Source organism: Rhinolophus ferrumequinum, chromosome 3 (assembly GCF_004115265.2).
Source record: "Rhinolophus ferrumequinum isolate MPI-CBG mRhiFer1 chromosome 3, mRhiFer1_v1.p, whole genome shotgun sequence".
NCBI classification, from domain to species: domain Eukaryota; kingdom Metazoa; phylum Chordata; class Mammalia; order Chiroptera; family Rhinolophidae; genus Rhinolophus; species Rhinolophus ferrumequinum.
In genome coordinates, this window is record NC_046286.1 from 3,387,559 (window position 1) to 3,410,127 (window position 22,569).

The following is a 22,569-nucleotide window of genomic DNA, read 5'->3' on the forward strand; positions in this document are numbered from 1 at the left end:
TCCTTCCAGAAGAGATGTCCTGATCACAAGAATCCTTCTGGCGAAATCATGGATGCGGAGAGCAGTTCATTTATTGAACAAACACTGAGCACCTACTTTGGACATCAAGTCTGTATGAACAGTGCTACCCCCACTCTTATCTAGGCCCCCATCAGCATAGAAACGGTCCAAGGATGAAGGGTTCTAGCCCCCATGACCACGCCTCCCACCCACCCACCCACAGCCATAGATAGCAGCTCACAGGAAGATTCCACAGTCTTCTGCCCCCTCCCCCAGCTCATCAGACTCCGATGGTATGTGTTCCTGCATAGCTACCCCCACACAAACATGCCTCCTAACCCCTTGTCCTCCCTCCACAATCCTTGTTAAGCTAAGCGCTCCCCCAGTACTTGTCTACATTTCTGGTTTCTTTTCTTTGCCTCAAGTCCAGTATCCCATTCTAATTCCAAAAACAGTTCCATCGCCCAGCTTTCTGTGTCCAGCAGGTGTCGCCTTTCACCGGAAACAAACAGCACCTCGCTTTTAGTTTGAAATCTAGACTCCAACAGTGGATGCCCCTTGGGCTTTGGGTAGAAGGGACTGGACGGGTGGCTCTAACCAGTGGTGTGCTCACCAGCACGAGGGTCCTCAGAAAAAAGCAGTCGCTTCCAGCTCAGGTAGACAAACACCCTACAAAGAATTTGTCCTTTGACCTTAGACAAGTGATTTAACCTCTCTGAAATTCACTTTCTTCGTCTGTGACATGGAGACAATCTGTTTCGTATAGTGTTATTGTGAGATACAAATACACAGCTCTTAGCCCAGTGCCCAGGTCATGATATGCAGTCAAACTAGGTTCCATTCCCCACTCGGGTATGGAAGAAATAACCACCCAGAAACTCAGACCTGAAGGTAAGCTCTGCCCCCTGAATCCTGACTACCTGAGGCTCTGTGTCAGGACGGGGATAAGGACCAAATAAAGTCATGCATGTGAAGCGCCTGGTACAATGCCTGGCCCCAAAGCTGAGTAACTGACAACAAACAGCTCATGTCACTATGGTTGGCTCGCGGACTACCCCACAATGTTGTTAGCCATTTACAAGTAAGAACTCACAAGACCCCTGATGAGGTAAGGAAAATAATTACTCCCTTCCTCTGCTTTACTCTGCCGCTCCATCCCACCACAGTTTAATTTCTTCTTATGAATTATAAATAATAATAATAATAAACCCAATTTCTGTCATGTCTAGATGGGAAAATGGGAGGAGGCACTGACTCCTCCACTGCAGTCGGAGAGAATCAACCCCAGCCCCTAACTCTGCCCGTAGGGCTTCCCTAGCGCCTCAGGAAAAAGCATGGGAAAGCAATACTTCCACCAGAGTTTATTCCTCAGAGATGATCACAGCGACTCAGCACCCTCTGTGGCACGTGGGGCCCCCAGAAGGGCCTTTAACTTCCCTCCCCAGATTATGTTCACCCCAGAAATAAGCCTCGGACAATAACTTGGTTACAAAATATTCCCAGCAATGAGTTCCCCCAAGTTGCTAAGGTTTACATGGAGGGGGAGGGGTACTAGGAAATTCAAAGAACTGGGTGGAGAAATCATAAGATCCAGAAAAATCGGGAGGCTTTGAGAATGTTGGAGGGGCACTGCAGTATCACTGCAAGTATAAACCTCTTTCTCACTCGGCGTGGAAGTTGTAGAATCCTGCCTCTAGGAAATGTGCCGACCTGCTGAAGAAATAAAAAGAACATAATAAGCCTTCAAACCCCCTTACCCCATCATTTGTCTCTATAACCATCATGCCAGAGCCTTTAATACAGTGACACTGAAAATTCTGGAGCCACCTTCAGCCTCCTCCCCATAGACACTCCACTGGTTAGAAGAGAAGGGTAGGCTCTCCTCTTTCCTGCTCCTAATCCCAACAACGGCAGCTTAAACGTGGTCTTGGCTAGATCCGGGGTAGCTCACCCCTACTATAAGCACGATCAGCTGCACCCAATGCTGACCCCCTCCAACCTCACCCCTTCCAAAGCACCAGCAGGCAAACAGACCAACACAGATGTTACCTTCTGGATAATTGGCCCCAGGGAGGGAAGTATAGCCTAGAAGAGGAAAATATTTGATTAGAGAACAGTCTTTGTGGATAAAAGTAGCTGGCATTATTCACAGCAAATGGGGTAGCATTGGGAAAACCAATCACAAACAGAACGTGAGCAGAGACTGGGAGTGAGAGTGGCGCTGGGAGCTCAGGGGGTCACTCACCAGAGGAGCCAGCTCTCTGACAGCTGAGAAACCCGAGGGAGAGGATGATGAAGCCAAGGACCAGAGTCACCGCAGCCACAGAAACCTTCACTATCTGCTGCCGGGACAGCCCCGGTGCTGCAAAAACACAAACGTACTAAACCAAGCTCTGTCGCTCACTCCCAGAATAACTTTATTGCGACCTCCACCCAGCAGATGCAAAGGTGCTTAATGCCAACCCCAAGCGTCTAGCTCACACCAACCCCTCCTCAAAACCCCCATCCTGTGAATCTCTACTCCTAGAGTAACCCCGAGGGACCACTCTCCCTAGAGTTAGCGCCTGCCTCTTAATACAGCAGGACCTCTCAAGGGACCCTACTTTCTTCCTTCACCCAAAATACAAGGATTCCATGGTGACAATGTTTGCTCCCTTACTTGCTCTATCTGAGCACTTTTCTATTAAAGCATCTTTTCTAACGTCCAGTGGTTCTATTCCATGAGCTATGTGTCTTATGCGTCTTAATGTGTCTCCTACCTGTCCACATCCAGATTTCCCATGTGTCCTTCCAGAACCTGTCTCCATCCCCTTCACAGCACCCGCCCCCCCCCCCGCGCCCCTTTCCAGAGCTGGTCCTACTCTAACTCCTGTCCCACCTGGATCCCTTTCCCATGCTAAAATGAACATTCCACCACCACAGGAAACCGCCTGTGAGGGTGTGAAGCAGACTTTCCCAGGAAAGCTCAGGTGAGCCTGCGGGTTCCACTCTCCGCTCCTCATGTCCTGCTCAGCTGCCCAGCCAGACACCACACTCCCCACAGGGGGAAGTTTGGTCTCAGCAGCCAGTCTGGGATTCTGTTCACTGGCCCTTTTCAGACACCCTTCCTCTTCCTCCTTTCTTCTTCTTCTCTTTCCCCAAAATCCCCAAATCTGTGTGCACTTCTCTCAGTTCCTTTAACTCCTTCTAATCCTGGTGACTGCTTCCTTGTTCACTAGCCCTGAGCATGCAAGCAAAGTGTCTAGCAGCTATGGCTTCTCCTCCCTGATAGAGCAGCCCACATTCAGTATTGCCCCCACACCAAGAAAGAGTCCTTTTTTTTCTGCAACCTTCTTTACTTCTCTAATTCCCATTCCTGAGCTGACAACAGAATAGCTGAAATCTGGGGATCCTGGAATATTGCATCACAATTTGGGGTTCTGAAATGCACATCCTCTTTTCAGCACAGTCCTGCTTCCCTCCAGCCCTCAGACAAGCACACCACATCACCCACACTACCATGGCAACAGAGACACCAGAGAACTTTCCGTTCCTGTATCCCATTGCCCCATCTCCCGTCACAAACCGTCCATCCATTCCTTCAGACCCACTTCTCTTTCTCATCATCTCCCTCTCTCCCATATACCACGGGCCTCTCCACATCTCACTCCCTTTGCCAAAATACTGCTGTTCTTTTCCACCACCCGCTTGCAATGGTCCTGCTTTGGCCCCCATCCTCCGGCCTGCCATGCCCTTACTCCAGTCCTGACGGATGGGCTCTGCAGCCCCAACGTGCTCCACCACACAGGTGTAGGTATCCCAGAAGGAGGGGTTGGTGGCTAAATGGGAGAGGGTCTGGTACGTCCAGTCTCCATTGGGCTGGGCAATCTTTTGGGCACTGCTATGAGGAAGGACAAGCTGCCCATTCTTCCACCACGTGATGGTCACGTCCGCCGGATAGAAGCCCCACACGTAGCAGGCCAGCATCACGGGCTCCCTCGTGTTAAAAGGCGTGGTTTTGGCTACTTGCACAGATGGTGGCCCTGCATAGGAGGAAAATGTGGTCACAAAGGAGGGCTTCTCCTCCAACCTGACTTCTTTCCTACTTCAATTCTTCATGGATTGTGCCAACTTCCCTTCCCCACCCCCGCCCGATGCCACCACACATCCCTTTGAAAATAGGGAATTAGAATTTACTCCTGCTTCGCTCCTCCTTTTCTCCCATTCCTTCACTGCCCCTTCCTTTCTTTTCTCCTCCAAAATTGTGTTTGATCAAAATAAGCAGAAGCCGAGTCTGAACTGCAAGCTGTTTCAGGAATCACTGTATTTATTTCAAGCACATAAGCTAACAGTTGTCTGGAGTTGCAAGTTGGGGTTTATGTAAAGGTAGAAAGACTTCTGTCCTCAAATCTTGTTAACAAATTAATTTGCTAAATAAAGCTTTTTTTCCTCAGATAGTTTAAGGAAACAAGCTTAACTCAGGGCTCTCTTAAATTTGGATTAGCGTAGTCCAAATTAATGAGATTGTTAACACTGCCATTTTTTACTAGTTTATTCTCCTAGGTGACCCTCTTGCTTGCCTCTGTCTTTGCTTTTCAAAGAAAATCTTAAATAAAAATCCAAGAAATTGTGTTAAAATGCAGATTCCCTAGCCTGCATACCCAGATATTTTCATTTAATGGATCTGAAGGGCTTGTGTTTGTAACAAGCACCTTCCCCAGGCAATTCAGAGAAAGGGGTTCAGAAATCACATCTCAGGACACACTACTTTGTCCTGTGGAGACCTTCAAGCTTTCCTCTACCAATCTCAAGGCATTCTCAATACAAGCAGTAAGGGTGAGGGAGCATATACATCAGAGGCTCTCCAAATATTCCTATGTCTAGGCCCATCCCAGACCTAGAATATCAGAACCCGGGATAAAAAGGCATGCGTATTTGGGCAACACCATTCTGGTGATTCTGACACAGCCCTGGTTGACCTGTGATCTGCACCCTGCCTAGGAGGAAACATGCCCTGCCTAGGAGGACCCTCCCCGCAAGGGCTCCTCTCTGCCTCACACATCCCCTCCTCCTCTTTATTCCTGCTCCACCCCCTCCAACCACCTTGTTTCCCCTTGGGGTCAACCCACCCTCTTTCTACATCCAGGTCCATGCATTTTCTGCTTCTTTTCTGCCCAAATCTCAACCCCCTTGCCTGCTAAGGAATTCTCCCTGGCCTCTCTTCTCTTCCTGTGCTTCCTCTCAGCCCCTCATCCCTCCCTGCTTACGTGTCCTGTGGGTCAGTGATCCCCAGAAGGGCTGTGTGTGTGTGGTACAGTCCTGGAGCCCCTGAGATAAACGCTGGATCAGGACTCTGTGGGTGTTGAGGTAAATTGACAGGGAGGTGGCCAAGCCATGCAGGGCCCCAAATTCACAAGGGGCCATTTGGTGCTCGTTTGGATCCCAGCAGGTCAGCAAATCTTTGTTGAAGGAGATGCAATAGGTGAAATCCCGTGCAGTCCCATTGTCATCCAACAGACAGGTGCTTTCCACATGGGCCACAAAGCCCCCTGCAGGAGCCAGAGAGAGGGCAGTTCAGAGGCCAGGCTCAGCTACACCCTGGGGCACAGATTCCCACCTCGGGCAGCATCTGCTAACCCAGCTCATGTACTGGGGTCCCTGAGAGCCCCAATTAACAGACTACCTGGCAGTAGCGAGATATTGTTAGATCTTGTTTTATGGAAGGTGGCCCAAGATTATTTACGTGTTTAAACACAACGATTTACCCAGGACAAGATCTTTAATATGGCACATTATTGAGTGCGAATGGGGGTCAAGGGAAAGAGTCAGCCTTGTTTCGTGCTGGATATATTAGTAACTATTCACTCCACATATACTGGTGAGGCAGTCACTATGTACCAGGCACTGTGCTAGGAGCTGGGAGGGCAGCAAACAAGGCAGACGTCCTGGCCTGCATTCCAGCAGGAGATCCATATTACACAAATAATCACACAGCTTCATTACTATTAAAATTGCTACAAAGGCACAGTATAAGTGCTGTCAGAGTATATCACAGTCTGGGGTGTCCAAATCCAGTAACAAAACTGAACGTTCTCAGCCTACAATAGGAGCAGAGCAAAGGAAGTCCCAGGAAGAAATGTCCTTACCTGCTCCGGTACAGCCCAGGCTGAGGCCCAGCAGCAGCCGCAGGAGTGTGGTCATGATCTGCTCTGGAGAGAAGCAGGGAATTCGGTCCCCTGGACCAGCTCTTCCAGGGGCCTCGTGTCCTCACCTGCCCCAGAAACCCCAGCCTGGGTAGATGCTCTCCAGACCCTGAGCAGAATATGGTATTGCCCGGGTATCTTGACTAAACGAGTGATGTGGAGCTACCCAGCCCCTAGAGACTAAACTTGTTCCTACCGGCCCATGTAAGCCGCGTCCCAAACTGAGGGTTGTCCGATTGGCTGGGCAGCCGGGGCAAGCATAGACAAATCACTGAGTGCCTCAGCCGAGCGTCATCAGTTACTAGGTAAATGTCTTCCTGTCCTAGGCTCTAAGCCACTGGTCTCTTTCTTCACTCTTTCTTGTAGAACAACCAGTCTGTAGGTAGATTTCCCTGGGTCAGTGGAGATAATACTCCCAGTATTCCCAGGATGCGGACTGCCCGCTGATTTAACTGTTTCCTTCACTGTCCTTCCCAAAGATTGGGCCTAGATAACCTCATTTGTTCCTGAAAAGGAGGTTTCTTAGGAAGATATTCCATAACCCTAGGTCTGCCCAGTCACCCAGAAGACAGAGGACACAGGGCCTTCTGGGGCAGGTGGCAGAGGCGGGGCTGCTGAGAAGGAAGGAGGCGCAGGGAGACTGCAGGGTTCTCTCTGGCTCAAAGCAAGACAGCAGAATAAGGAAAGCAGTTCCACCTTAGAGGGCAGGGACACAGGCCTGCAAATCCCTCCCTGGGCCTCCGGCACTTCTTTTGTTCCAGCCAGTGGACCTTCATTTCCTCCTTTCTGCTTTCTGGAGCCTGAACCATGACAGGTCAGACCGCAGGGTAACTCCACTTAAACCCCTTGCTAAATAGCCGGTGATGGGTCAGTGCCCAAACCTCACCTGTCTCCCCCAAACTTGAAACTCCCCTGTGTGTTTCCCCCATTGGTCCCATCTGACCGAGGGCAGCTCCCTATAATATGAAGCCTCTAGAACAATAAGATAGTAAAGCTTCCCTACTTCTCTCCCCTGGAAAAGACAGAGTTAAAAGAAAGGATTAGGAGGGAGCCCCTTATCTCCACACTTATGTGTCCTCACCCACAGTCCCTGACCCTAAGAAATTTCTGATCTTTATGAAGAAAAATGGAAGGGGGCGGGGGGAAGGACGCACATGCACCAAAAGTAAATACAAAGATGACTATCAGGAACAAAAGACGTGTTTTGTATAATTGAGCTTAACTGAAGCTATGCCCCTGTTTCCCAGCCGCCCGCACTCTCAACCCCACCGCGGTTATAAGATTGGTCTATACTCGGATTCCTCCAATGGACCATCAGGTGGGTTGAAATGGGCATCACGTGGGTTAGAATAGGCAGAAAAGGGGGTGAGGAGTCCAAAATTTGTTAAATTTCTACTTTGTGACAGATCCTACGCTGGGTATGCCCTTTAAAGGCTGTCTCATTTAATCTTAAAAGGCCTGTTAATTGTCCTTATTTTACAGTTTTGAAAACAGGTCCAAAGATAAACACCCCTGGGCTAGCGGCGCACACACACACACACACACACACACACACACACACACACACGCTGAGGCGTGCCCAAACACTCGCTACCTCCTGGGACTGAGAGGACCCACATAAAGGGAGCTGGTGGTGGCTTCCACTGAGCACGGGAGAAAGGGAAGAGCCACCCATCCACCCAAGGCTTATCTTTCCTGTTCTCAGAATTCCTTCTGCTCTTAGAACCTTTCACTTTCTCTTTCAACAGTTTCAAACTGAATCCTCCTACACACACACACTTTCCCCTTACACCCTCCTCCACCCCTAGGTGGGAGGGAGACTAACCTTGCAGGATGTAGGTCTTGGGATCCTTTCCAAGGTTTACAAAGCCTGCCCTGGCACAGGCATGCCCAGTGTGAGGTCCTGTGCCCGCACAGGTGTGGCCCTCCGCCAGCATGCTGAGGCTGAGTGGAGTTCCCTCTCGTGCCTAGGTCTCTGCTCTGGCAGCCAAAGGAGATGTGAAACCTTCAGTAAGGCAGGGGCAGGAAATGTAGATTTCACTTCTCCATTAATGAGAAGACTGAGGGTGATTTTTAGAATAAAGCCGGACAGAAAAAACCTGAGACCTGTGCTTGGCCAAGCGGTTTCTTCCCTTCTCTCTTCCTCTTAACCCGACTTCTTTTTTTTCTTTTTTTTTTTTTTTTCTTTTTTTTTTTTTTTTTTTTTTTTTTTTTTTTTTTTTGTACAGACATAGCTCTTTCCCCCACCTCCAGGGAACCCAAAAGAATATTTCAACTGCCCTGTCCATTGTTGGTGATATGATAATTATTTACGTAGACTAGGACTGAAGAAGTTAGAGAGCACCAGCCAGCTTCCCACATGCTGTTCCAATTTCACTGCCACTATGCAAGGGCCCAAAGAGTGAGTCCTCCGGCTCCCACTGTCTCTCCTGGGCCGACCACCATATGCCAGAAGTGGACTGACCACCGTGTTTATGTGCAAAGCACTAACGGGATACCCAGAGCTAGGAGATATGGACTCTGCCCCATGTCATTTGTCATTCACTTACAGGTCAGTTGGGGAGTGAGAATAAACATCTCTAAAGAAAAGAATTTATGTTCAAGTGAGTCGGCAAAAAGGCCAGTGGACTTAAAACAGAAAAGAGAAGTCATTGTGTGCATGGTGGACAGGGGGTCCTGTCCGTGGAGGGAGCCTGGAGCCTTCATTACTGGGCTGGATTCATGTCAGAGAAGAAGAAGGCGATTGGTATCGCAGACCTGGCATACAGCTCCATGAGCTTGGCGATACTGTGAGGCGCTGTGGGAGGTCTACCAGGAGCCTGAGCCAGCTAAAACAAAAATGAACTACGATAACATCACTGGTACTGCACACAGAAGGAAGTCACAAATGGGGTCTCATGCTTTTCCTGAGAGTATGGCCATAATAATAAACCTCTTCTAGGTACTTCCTAACGTCGCTCCCAACAAGTTCTCAGGTTACTTTTCTGGACAGATGGTTTTAACTCATGCTTCCCCTTTATAAACTCAAAAATTGCTCAACCCGTCAATCATTTGTAATCTAAAACCAGTAGCATGAGACCACATTTCTGACTTCCTTCCATATCTCTTCAAAACCACACACGCCTGCACCCTGCCAGGATTACATCACTCGCCACTCCGTCCAACCTCCCCTGCCGACCTCCCCCCTCTCCTCCCACTCTCTATTCTCTATCAGGATTCACTACGCTAGACCCCCGACTTCTGGGGTACGTTGCTGTCACCTGTTCATCATCCTTCTATCCTGCAGCCCAATTACTTGAACTACTAGAGGATATTTTACCTGATCAGCTGCCACTCTCTTGAAGAATGTTATTATCTTCCATCTTCATCATGAGAAAATGGAGGCAGAGGGAATTGCCCAGATTTACCCAAATACTAAGTAAAAAACCATAACTTTAACTCAGATTTGTGATTCTAAGTCCTATATTCCTAATTATTTATTTTAAAAAATCATTGAAAATTGCCAACCATTTATAATAGTAATAAAAACCATAATATATTTAGAAATTAAAATAAAAGAGTAAGAACTTTATGAGAAAAAAGAAAACTTTACTAAATTACATAAATGAATACCTCAAGAAGTGAAGAGGCATAATTTTCATGGATGGGGCATCCTACATAACGAAAAAGTCAATTGCCCCCCATATCTCTAACCAAAATGATGTCCCAACCAAATCATAGCAGGATTTGGGGAGAATTTGACAAGCTGATTCTAAAGTGTATATGGAAATAAAATCCACGAGTTTCTTAGAAAATTTTGATAAAGAAAAGCAAACTGAGTTTTTCTGGGGGGAGGTGAGGTGGTAAAGAAGCAATGAAATTGAGCCCTACCAAATATGAAGACATTAAAAGGCCATAATTAAAACAGTATGAACTTACAAACCAATGGAATTGAATAATCCAGAGACAAACCCATGCATCGAGGGGAACTTGGTATAAAGTCCCTGGAAATAAATGGAATATTTGGTAAATGGTATTAAGATTGATTTACTATTTGGAGGAAAACAGTTGTACCCTTACACCACATAGAAAAATTCCAGATTAATAAAGATCTAAATATGAAAAGAAAACAATAATATTAATAGAAAAGCATAGTATATCATACAATAGAACAGCAAGAATATCATACATGGCCAGATTAATATAAGGAAAAGCTTTTTACCCAAAATTATTTATCAGAAAAGAGGGGACTACCTTATATATAAGTCCTTAGGGTTTTTTTCTTTTCAAATTAAGGCCCCTCTCTCAAAGCTGTTTGGAGACATTGCATTATCCTAAAATGATCTCAATTAACAAATCCATGAGAATTACAATAAAATTGTTTTTATGGAATGTGAATGTAGAAGCAGCAACATGCCCATAGTAATATATTACTGTGACTTTTACATTAGTGAGTTGGTAGCTAAATAAAGGTAGTTTGACTATTTGACTATTTCCCCATAACTTCTATATCCTTAAAATTTTATATGTTAAAATTGGTCAAAAACTTTTAAAGTAGCCTTACTGACAAAATGGAGTATTACCTTATCCCTTGACATTCTAGCAAAAATTGTAACTTTACTGCCTTGCAGGCGGAAAGAATTTCATAAGATCATGAAAGCACAAACCACAAGAGTTTTGACGGTCAAAATGAAATAATTCTACTCAGGGAAGGAACAAATTTAACTGATGAGCAGCAAACTGGAAGAAGGCATTTGAAATACTTATCCTGGAATAAGATTAGTATATAGAATATATTAGAAATCCTCACGAATTTACAAGAAAAAGACAAGAAAATTCAATTTTTAAAACAGACAAAAGCTATGAATCAGCAATTCACAGAGAGAGACCCCTGTGAAAAGATGCCCAGCCTCATGAGCAATGCGGGAAAGGCAAATTAAAATGAGATACTACTTTACACCGACCATATTGCCAATATTTGAAAGTCAAATGATTTCAAGTTTTAGTGATGGTAAATGAACATGAGAACTACTTTGCTATGTCGGTAGGGGTGTAAACTGTGATCCCTGAATTATAGAAATTACAAACTAGTGGGGTAAAAATAATTAACATACGAAACAAGGCAGGATGTCCTGGAGAGTAAATTCTGGGTTGAGAGCCTCTAAGACTTGTGTGCTAAGTCTTAGAAGAGTTCAGTAAAGACTAATTAGGGCTGCAGGATTAGGGATAGGTTCATGGAAGAGGTTTTGAGGAATCTATAGTGTTGAATCTATAGTCTTGGTTTAAGACGGGAACAAGCAGGTTTCCTCCATGCCATCTGGCCCGGCCCCCGGGAATGCTCAAAAGTCCTCTGAGGCTACTTCTGAGTTGGATATATCTACTAAAAAGATAGATGACTTACTTTCATCATCTGAATCAAATCCAAAGAATGTCTGACTTTTCTTTTGTGCAAGGGTTGCCAAACCGATGTTTCCAAGTTCCAGTCAAGATGGTGCAGTAGGTAAACGCTGTGCTTACCTTCCCTCGTGGGCACATCAAAATTACAACTAAACTACAAAACAACTGTAATTGAGAGCGTCTAAAATCTTGCTGAACCGAAGCCCTACAACTAAGGACATGCAGAAGAAGCCATCTCGAGACTGGTAGGAGGGGCAGAGACGTGGAATGGACTGGTCTTGCACCCGCATGTGACCATTAAAAACCAGGAGAGATATCTTGGCTGTGGAGGTCCTCCCACCCCTGGAGAAGTGAGAGGTCCCAGCCCCACTCTAACTCAGGGTTCCAGTGCCAGGGAGAGAAGTCCCCATAATTTCTGGTTGTGAAAACCAGCGGAGATTGTGGCTGAGAGAGACTGAGGGTGGCTGGAGTCCCAGCCGCTTCTCTTAAAGGGACCGTGCAAGGACTTACTCTGAGCTCCAGTGCTGGGCAGCAGCTAGAAAGGCGGCAGGGACATATGGTGGGGAACTGAGTTGTCTGGGACGGGGGCTGAAGTAGCAGCTTTCTCCTGGAAGGAGGAACTGTTTGAGGCCATTGTTTCTTTGTTCAGCCCTCCCCTCCCCAGTGTGCAGTCACAGGCGGCCGCCATATCTAAATCTCCACCATTCATTCACCACACCCTCGTGATTCGAGACCCCTCTCCGCACACCTTTCAGGCACAACAATGCCGCTTTCACTGGCTTTTTTATACAAACAACCTGCCTTAGCTCATGCTGCAGACTTTCCTAGAGTCTCTCAAAGTTTTGTGGAACCCAGACAAGCAGCATCTGGCTTGAGCATGTCCTATACCTCTGGCTAAGCAGCCCGAAGCTCAGCACTAGTGACAGCTAGTGACAGCCAGCCTTGGTTCTCAGCTTGGCCGCTCAAGGTGCTTCTGAGCACAGCACAGGCAGCAGCCATCTGCAGATTGCTTTGTGGCTCCTGTGGGTGGCCCCGGGTGGAGCACAGGCTATGGCTGAACTTGACCTGCAGTGGATCCCCTCCAAGGCGGTCCTGGGGCTGGCATCTCCAGTGGCTTGCTTCAAAACATTCTGGAGCATCACCCAGGTACCTCCAAGAAAGACACACCCAAGGGGCGGATTGGGCAGGCACCAGAGCCTTGATGAGGCAGATCCTGCTCTTTAGGATCAGCCCCTGCACCACAGCTCCTCCACTGTAGTCATGGCCAGTCCTCACAACCAATGAGCCTGAGGGTCAATCCCTCCCACTGAAGTGCAAATAGCAACTAAGGCTCAACTACAAGAGGAGGGCACACACAACGCACATAAGGGATACTCCTGGAGTGCGTGGCTCAGGTGACCAGGAAGACTGCACAACTGAGTCCCACAGCACACCTACTACATAAGGCCACTCTACTGAGACCAGAAGACATAGCAGCCTTACCTAATACACAGAAACAAATACAGAGAGGCAGCCAAAATGGAGAGACAAAGAAACATCTCCCAAATAAAGAACATAACAAAGCTTCAGAAAAAGAACTAAAAATGGAGACAAGCAATCTACCAGATGCACAGTTTCAAACACTGGTAATAAGGATGCTCAAGGATCTCAGGGAGAATTTCAACAAAGAGATAGGAGACATAAAAATGGAGATAGAAAACATGAAACAGAACCAGTTCAGAAATGAAGAATACATTACAGGGAATCAATAGTAGATTAGATGAAATAGAGGATCGAACGAACAAGTGATGTAGAAAATAAGGCAGAAGAAAACACCCAACCTGAACAGCAAAAAGAAAAAAGAATCCAAAAAATTGAGGAGAGTTTAAGGGGCATCAAGCATACCAACATTCACATTATGGGGGTACCAGAAGGAGAAGAGAGAAAGCAAGGAATTGAAAACCTATTTGAAGAAATAATGACAGAAAACTTCCCTGACCTGGTGAAGGGAATGGACATACAAGCCCAGGGAGCACAGAGAGTCCCAAACAAGATGAACCCAAAGAGGCCCACAACAAGACACATCATAATTAAAATGCCAAAAGTTAAAGACAAAGAGAGAATCTTAAAAGCAGAAAAAGCAGTTACCTACAAGGCACGCCCATAAGACTGTAGATGATGTCTCAGCAGAAACTTTGCAGGCAAGAAGGGAATATTCAAAGTGATGAAAAGCAAGGATCTATGACTAACACTACTTTACTCAGCAAAGCTATCATTTAGAATTGAAAGACAGATAAAGAGCTTCCCAGACAAGAAAAAGTTACAGGAGTTCATCACCACCAAACCAGTATTATAAGGAATCTTAGAGGGACTTCTTTAAGATGAAAAAAAAGTAAAAAATGTGAATAATAAAATGGCAAAAACTACATACTTATCAACAATTACTTTCAATGGAAATGGATTAAATGGTCCAATCAAAAGATAGTGGGGCTGAATGAGTAAGAAAGCAAGATCTTTACATATGTTGCCTCCAAGAGACTCACTTCAGGTGGAAAGACATACACAGACTGAAAGTAAAGGAATGGAAAAAGATATTCCATGAAAATGGAAACAAACAAACAAAGAAAAACCTGGGGTAGCAATACTTATGCTAGACAAAATAGACTTTAAAACAAAAGCTATAACAAGAAACAAAGTAAGACCTAGTAATCCCATATCTGGATATTTATCTGAACAAACCCAAAATGCTACTTCAAGGGGATGTGCTCATCCACATGTTCATTGAAGCATTATTTACATAAGCCAAGATGTGGAGGCAACCTGGGTGTGTGTCCTTGAATGGATGAATGGATAAAGAAGAGGTGGTACATATATACAATGGAATATTACTCAGCCATAAAAAAGAAGGAAATCTTGCGGTATGCAACAACATGGATTGACCTAGAGGGTATTGTCCTGACTGTAGTAAGTCAGACAGTGAAAAACAAATGTCATATGATTTCACTTATGAGTGGAATCTAAAACAACAAAATAAACAAACAAATGAAACAGGAACAAACTCATATATAGAGAACATTTTGATGGTTGCCAGATTGGGAGGGTGGTTAGGGGTGAGTGAAAAGGGGAAGGGATTAAGAAGTACAAATTGTTACTTACACAGTAGTCATGGGAATGTAGAGTAAAGCATAAGGAATATAGTCAATGATATTGTAATAACTATGTATAGTCCCGATAGGTACTAGATCTATTGGGGTGATAGATGAGAGGGGGGTTGGAGACAGGGGGAAAAGGTGAAGGGATTAAGAAATACAAACTAGTAGTTACAAAATAGTCACAGGAATGTAAAATATAGGGAATATAATCAATTGTATGGTAATAACTATGTATAGTGCCAGGTGGGTACTGTCAGGGGTATCACTTCCTAAACTATATAAATCTCTAACCAGTAGGCTGTACACTTGAAACTAATATAAAATAATATTGAATGCCAACTCTAATTGAAAAAATCTAAAAGGAGGGTAAAGATCAATAGTGTGGCACAGCGTCGGATGGTTGCTGGACTTATCATGGTGATCACTCCTTTAGCATAGGGAATCTAATCAGTAATGTGGTAATAACTCTGTATTGTGTTAGGTGGGTACTGTTGAATAACTATGATGTATACCTGAAACTAATATAATTTTGTATGTTAGCTATATTTTAATAAAAAACCTTTAAAAATACAGAAGAAAAAAAAAAGAGGGGAACAAATGGAGCAGAATAAAGAAGGTATTCTGGTGAGAGGGAAAAGCCTGGGCAAATGCCCTAAAGTGAAGACAGACATGATATTGTCAAGGAAGTGGGTGGAAACATTCATTGCAGAACAGAACTCCCGCTGGGAAGAGTGGGTAATATTTGTTATTAGAAGGGGGACACCAGAGTAAAGAGGATCTTGACTGCTTCTCGTGTATTCTAAGTGATTGTCTAATAGAATGCTTGATCAGAGTGCAGCTAACCTAAGCCCATCATTGTACAGATGAGGAATTTGAGTCCCAGAGAGCGGATGTGATTTGTCTAAGGTCACACAGCATAACAAAAACAGCCGTAAGGCTTGACTGGCGGGAATTCCTGGGTAAGTTGGAAAATAGAGAGAGAGAAATCAGGAAGAAGTAGAAAGCAATAATATACAGATATAGAATGGTAAAGTGAAGAGAGAAAGAAAAACATCTCAAAGGGAGAAAAAACAGTAGTTGAGGGCAGATTCAAAGTAGGTTTCAGAAAAGAGGAAGAAGTCAATGAGGCTGCTAAGTTCCCATGAAATCCTTGCTAAGTTATTGAGCACATTCTCTGTGTGCCAAACACTGTTCTAAGCATTCTATAGATACTAACTTATTTAAGTTTAAACAACAACCCTATTAAGGTAGGCACTATTGTGATCAGCATCTTTTTATAGAAAATGATAAGGCACAGAGAGGTTAAGTAACTTGTCCAAGGGCACACAGCTAAAATTTAACAGTCACAGTTGAATTCCCAGCAGCCTGGTTCCATAGCCCATACACACACCAGTACACACGCTGCTCTCAGAAATGAGATGGTTCAGAGAAGTACCAACTCCTGGAAAGAACTGGATATTTTCCCTTAGATTCTAGTACAATGAGTCTCCCTTACTATTACCAAAATAAATTCACTCTTAACCTTAATGCCACCCTCTCCTCCAAAGTAACTCCCAGACCCTAAAGCAAGAAGCAAAGCACATGCAAAGTAATTTACCCCCAGTAGTCACATGCCCCCTGCCCCCACTATCCACCCAGGACAGCACCATCAGTTCTCCTGCGACGATCCACTCAAGCCAAAGAAAGACCGTTTGGGAGGACACGTGACTTCTGGGCCCTTCCAGGCTGCTCAAACTTCACTTCAGGAGTTTGCTTAAACTGTTTCACAGAACCGATATGGTGAAATCAGAATAACATCTGACGGCTTATTTTTCCCATTCCTGAGCTCCTGTTTCCCCGGGTGAAGTTTGCAGGGGGTTATATATTTCTCAAGGCAGCCTATGCTATGTATAAATATTTTCACAAACAGTAAAATGCAAAAAACTCCCACAAGCAGCTCCCTTCACCATTTTGGGAGATTATCAGAAAGGAGCCCTGCCTTCATTTCTCACATATTTTGCATAAACCCATAGGAGTAAAAGACACTGTGTGGTGCTGAACCAGGGGACAGGAGGCAGCGGAGGAGTTGGGGTTTTCCCATTTCCCTCCCTGATGAGGGCAAGCTGTGTTCAGGTTAAGGCATGTTGAATTTGAAATGACAACCCACTCAAGTTGAGATATCCAGAAATAAATATCATGAGTTAAAAAAGAAGCCACACTGATGTGAAGTAATGTGATTTATTACCTTGAAGTGGGAAGGGATATGTCATGATAGGTAGACCACTCTGGGTTCCCCTGGATGCAAGCCTGAGGACAGCAGAGCCCCCAGCCGAGAATCCTGTACATACACACACACACACACCCTGGGGCCGTCCCTAGGCCTTCTGCTCTGGGTAGGAGCGATCCTGGGCAGGATGTAAGAAAGCTGAGCACCCCCTGCTACCCTGCTAGGATGGCCGAAGTTGCTGGCATCAGACTCTGGTCAGGAAGAATCAGTCTGAGGACAAAGGACGGAGGAAAGCTATCAGGAGGATCCCACTCCTCCCCAAAGCCCCTCCGTACCTGCAGCACACCCTGCAGAAGCTGATCTCTCCTTGTCCCCAAATCATCTGCAAGCACCCTACAGCTCCCCACATCACCTCTCCCACTCAAGCCATTCCTGTGACCCGTCACTGTGTGTAACTGGGACCCCAATAAGGAGGATGCCCCACGGTGCCCCATACAGGCCTCCCCACTCAGGGACCTCCCCATGCCACAGAGTAATCCTGGCACGCCCACGCACGCGCCGCCGCACCGCTGCCGCCAGCCAGCCCCTCCAGATGCCCCAACATACCACCTGAGCAAGGCCTCCGGAAGTAGATGATGAGGACTGAGCCAGCAAGGATGCCCAGCACCCCCAGGCCGAAGGCCACGCCACACAGCACGTTTTCCAGAAGATCTGAGGGCAGCGCGTTCTGGGGCACTGGAGAAAAAGGGGAGCAGGTCTGCCTGGAGCCTGGCTGGGGAGGGCCCCGCCCAAGGGAATGATGTGGGTGTCTGGGCTGACAAGGGAGAAACTGAGGCATGGAAGATTGAGGTTGGCTCAGAGTGACTAAACAAGCTCAGAATGGACTAAACAAGGTCCAAGTAGAGAAAGAAGGCCTTCCCATAGGTCTATCCCTTTTTGTCCCCAAATGAACCAGGCTTCCAGGGAGAAGGGTCTCACCCCAGTAGGCAATTGCTGTGTAGCTGTCAATTTCATGAGTCACGATGCAGGAATAAAGGTCAGAATGTGACGGTGTGAAGTTTAAGTAAGAAAAGGCCTGGAAGCTGAGTCCATCAACGGCTGAGACAAAAGTGGGCCTGACTCCTTCCACAGGGGTGGAATGATGCTGCCAGTTCACTGTCAACGTGGGCGGGAAGAGATTACTGACAAAACAGACCAGCGTGTTGGGCTTGCCGAACTCCAGGGGCTTCAGCGTGAACACCTCAACGACAGGAAAGCCTAGTGGGGGATTGAGGAATGAGGAAAAGAAAGGACTAGTTTAGATGGTACCCCAGTATTTGGAGGGGACGTGGCATACAGACAGATGGGCAGAGACAGAGTCAGTGCGGACGGGCTTTGAAAGGAGAGATGAGGGAGGTGCTGGGGCTCTGAAGGGATCTTCTTCCAGGCAAGAACCAGAGCTGCACCAAGAGGCAGAGCCAGATCCAGGCCACTCTGGACCTATCCATCCCGACTTCCTGCAACACTTCTTGTCCAGACATCAGGACGGCATCTAACCACACATTGTCTTCTCATTAAAACACAGGTATATCACCAGATGCTCCCATTCCCCTATTCTATCTTGCTGAGCATAAGCATAGTACTGTAACACAAGCACTAGTATTCAGTGCGTGTTAATTGCTCCCTGCTGAATTCATCAAGTTCAATAAATACCGTGTTTCCCTGAAAATAAGACCTAGCCGGACAATCAGCTCTAATGCGTCTTTTGGAGCAAAAATTAATATAAGACCCAGTATTATATTATATATTATATTATATTATATTATATTATATTATAGACCCAGTCTTATATTATAGTAAAATAAGACCGTATCTTATATTAATTTTTGCTCCAAAAGACACATTAGAGCTGATTATCCGGCTAGGTTTCATTTTCAGGGAAACACGGTAGCTTTGAATGCCTCTATTATACATCTAGGCATTTGTCTTCTGTCTTACAACAAAAACAGAGTGCAGCCCATGGCTGGTAGAAAACTAAAGGTCCTAGTGGAGAACCAAGAGGCACCAGAGGGTGCAGAGCTGGTGTGAAGGGGAATAATTCATTGTATAGATTAATGAGGTTAAGAATGTAGCCCCCTGCCCCCACCCCCCAAAAACCCCTGACCTCTAGACACTGGGATTTGCCCTTCAAATCTTGGGCCTATTTTCTGCATCATGTCTTGGCAGAATCGTTCGTCAAAGAGAATGGTAGAATTATCTCCAGACTTCTGCGCCCAGTCTGCAAATTCAGGCAGGCGAGGTACTCGAGTGTTCCGGGAAAAGTCGAAGGAGAAAAGCTGGTCCCCGTCATAGGTCTCAGAAAGTCCCACACTGGGAGTCCCATTCTGACAGAACATCGTGTGCTGGAATGTGTGGTTTTGCAGATCATTCCGCCATCCTGAAGTAGGAACTGCAAAGGAGACAGGGTGGGGTTCAGGAAGGTGGGAGCCTTGTCTTCCTCTTTAGCTTAGAACACAGCCAGGCCTGCTGCAAAGAGAGGGGTGGGATGGGGCATAACCCCCGCTAGTGTCTGTTATTTGGGCTCTCCCACCCAGTGGGGTGAAAAAGAAATTACATTATCTCTCCAAACTACCTCTGCCCATGAAGAGGCCAACTGTCTAAAGTTTTAAAAACTAAAAACGGTCCACTGTCTAAAGTGACAGATTCAGAGCCACAGTGTTGGTTGTGTGTTTGTGCACTACACAAAGGCATCCAGCCAAGGAGGTAGTTGGAGGCTGAAATCTAGCTGGCACTTTGCTCACCGAGCCATGTATCCTGGCACAGGGCTGCATCCTCCCACAGCGGAGACCTTTGTCTCCTTCATAGAAGCTGCCATATTGACTTGCAAAGGGCCTGGATGGGTTCCCCAGTATTAGAACGGAGAGCAAAGGAATGGTCACGGCTCCCAAGCTATAGATGACAGTGTTCCCTCCTACGCCTAGACACACATGGTAAACTGAAAAACCAGTCTCCGGGCTTCTTTTCAGGCGTTTCATTGGCATCAGGCCTCTCTAAAAACTTTCCCCCCCCCCTTCAACTTTCCAGCCCTTGAGAGGACTGGGGGAAGTGACCCCATAGCTGCAAGAAATAATCCCTATTCCTTGAAACTTCAGGCAGGACTCCCCCAACCAGTAGGTAACCTTCCACCCAATATGTCATACCTAGAATAATAGAAATTTAGAATAAGAGGGTTCTTCCAGATTATTCTTCCATTCTGCCCCAACCTTTTCAGAGAAGGCAATTAAGGACCAATGAAGATAAGAGACTTTTCAAGAATCACAAGTTGAGTTGATGACAGTGCAGAGTGGACTCTTGAGTAGAACAGTAGAAATAGCATTTGCTTTGTTCAAATCCCAGCTCTACCACTTTCCAACCATGTGAACCTGCACAAATTACTAAAACTCTAAGTCTTCTTTTCTTCATCTGTAAAATGGATGTACTAATCTCTGCTTCAAGAGATTCTTAAAGGACACATATAAAGCACCTCTGACATCGTTTGCTGTCCATTCATAGTAGCTCCTTTCCCCAATTCGGTTAGTTTCCACTATCCCACAGTACTTCCCACCACTTAAAAGCACAGGGCTCTTCTCAGGCTGAGTTGGCTCCCTAGGCTCCTGTCCCTCACAATGGAAGTAAAGGGGAGGTGCTGTCATACCTTGAAGGGCGGTCCAGGAGAGGGGCAGCAGCCACAGAAGGTGTAGCAGCCGCAGTAGCGCAGCTCCCGGACTCTTCTCATGATCCATCGTTTCACCCACACAGTGGGCCAGAAGCTACCAACCAGCTGACCCAGGTCCCCAAACTCCCTCCCAGATCACGTTCTGCCAGTTCACTTCCAATAGCGCCCTTGCCTTTTCCGGCTCAGCCAATCATAGAAGTGAAGGGTTTAACATCATCAGTCGCTGGGGAGAGAGGCCTGGGGCGAGCAACCTCCTGAAGAAGGCTCCTTGACCAGGCCACAGTGGGGTGTGTAACTGGTCTGGGTAGATGTGGAGGAATGTCTGCCTCCTGGTGGGGATCCCTCTATAATATCAGGTCATCAGCCTCAGCCTGTAATCTAACCCACAGGCTCTTCAGAGCTGCGCCACCCAGTGCCAGAAGGCTGCAGTGGGGAAGCGCCTGTTCACTGGGCTCTTCAGACTCCTCCTCTTTCTCAGAGAGACACTCTCCTTAACTATAATTCTTTCTACAGAAACATTGTGAAAATTTATTAACTGCTAAGTATTGGGCCCAGTACTAGAAACACAAAGACGAATAAGGCATATTCCTGTCTTCAAAGAGCTTAAAGTCTAGTGGGGGAGGGGTCAATGAATAAATACACAACAATGTAATGTATTCAAATAAGAATATGCCAAGTGTTTTGGAAGTAGTAAGTCTATAAAAATGAACGAATAGGTGAGACATAATCAGGGAGTCTTCTAAGATTCTTGAAGGAAAAACAATTTGACCAGCAGAACATGAGGGAAGAAAAAAGCATTCTAAGTCAGGGGACAGGCAAATGTGTAAAAATTAAAGGGATTCAGAGACCCTTCCTTTGGAGACCCCTGTGAAGTTGGATGTGAATGTCGTGGAGACTGCTCACGTGTCCCTGTTTGGTCATGGGGAGGGGGTGGCGAGTGTCAAGATGAGCTGGCTCTGGCAAGAACCAGACCACATAAGCCCTGTTATGCCACGAGGAGGGTCTCGCTTTTACTTAGTAGATGATGGAGGTAGTACAACCGAGGAGTACACAATCATTTCACCATTTTAAAAGAATTGTTCCGATATTTCAAACAATGGACTGGAGCTTAGAAAGAATTGAGGCAAAACTGCTGGTCAAGAGTCTGTAGTATGTGACATCACATAAAAAGCTTGATGCCCTTTTATAGCAATATAGTAATAACTTAGGTGAGAAATATTAAGATCTGAATTAAGTCATGAACAGAGGAGGTGGAGGGAATCCAATATTGAGATAATTAGGAAGAAAAATCTAAGGGCTCGGCTACTGATTAGATGTGGGAAGGTGAAATGGAGGGGTCAGGAATAACACTCAGGTTTCTAGATTGGGTGGCTGGGTGGGTGCTCAGTGAATGGGCTGATTTGAAATAGAAAAGAATGCCATAGGAGCAGGTTTGATGAAGAAGAGAATGACTTTAGTTTTGTACGTATTGAATTTGAGATGCCTGTGGAACAGCCATGCAGGAGGCGTGAGGTACATGGGTATGGATTTCAACTACGGGCTGAGGAACCTTCATTTGAGAATCATCAGCACAAATGTTGAAGCAGAGGTGGTGGATAAGATCACCCAAGGGAACCGTGCAGAGATGAGCGGAAAGTGACACAAGGACCTAAGTCTGGGTGAGTTCAAACCCCAAACCTCATAGCAGTCAGGATCCGGGATCCAGTCAGGAACATATATCCACTCGAGGTATTCCAGACTGAGAGAATTTAATATAGAGCATTTGTTACAAAGGTGTTAAAAAGGCAAGAAGTGCAAAAGGGAAAAAGACAATGGCTGGAGGTGCAAATAAGAAAGGAATGCCTGGAAATCAGAAGAAGCTATTGCCCCTGAGCTGGAATCCACACCTACTTGTGGTGCCCTGGGAGAGACGCTGTCATCATCAGCTCTGGGTCTACTGAAAAGCTGCCATCGCCATCAAGGCTGGATCACTGAGAAGGC

General features: G+C 46.0%; 1 protein-coding gene across 6 annotated transcripts; it reads right to left on the reverse strand.

Annotated features, from left to right (window-relative positions):
• Positions 1-1,346: 1,346 nt before the first annotated feature.
• Positions 1,347-20,839, reverse strand: LOC117020412 (HLA class II histocompatibility antigen, DM alpha chain). Of its 6 annotated transcripts, none has more exons than XM_033102876.1 (10): positions 20,569-20,819; positions 19,039-19,323; positions 17,874-18,152; positions 17,502-17,630; positions 6,126-6,188; positions 5,247-5,528; positions 3,738-4,022; positions 2,246-2,362; positions 2,050-2,085; positions 1,347-1,710 (listed from the first exon to the last, which is right to left on the reverse strand). In XM_033102876.1, the coding sequence occupies exons 1-10, from the start codon at positions 20,654-20,656 to the stop codon at positions 1,694-1,696; spliced, it is 1,581 nt and encodes a 526-aa protein (XP_032958767.1). In that variant the 5' UTR covers positions 20,657-20,819; the 3' UTR covers positions 1,347-1,693. The 6 variants fall into 6 exon arrangements, with proteins under 6 accessions (XP_032958767.1, XP_032958766.1, XP_032958768.1 ...); XM_033102875.1 differs by having other exon boundaries at positions 1,347-1,713; positions 20,569-20,738; XM_033102877.1 differs by lacking the exons at positions 17,502-17,630; positions 17,874-18,152; positions 19,039-19,323; positions 20,569-20,819 and adding an exon at positions 8,008-8,178 and having other exon boundaries at positions 1,347-1,713.
• Positions 20,840-22,569: the final 1,730 nt, after the last annotated feature.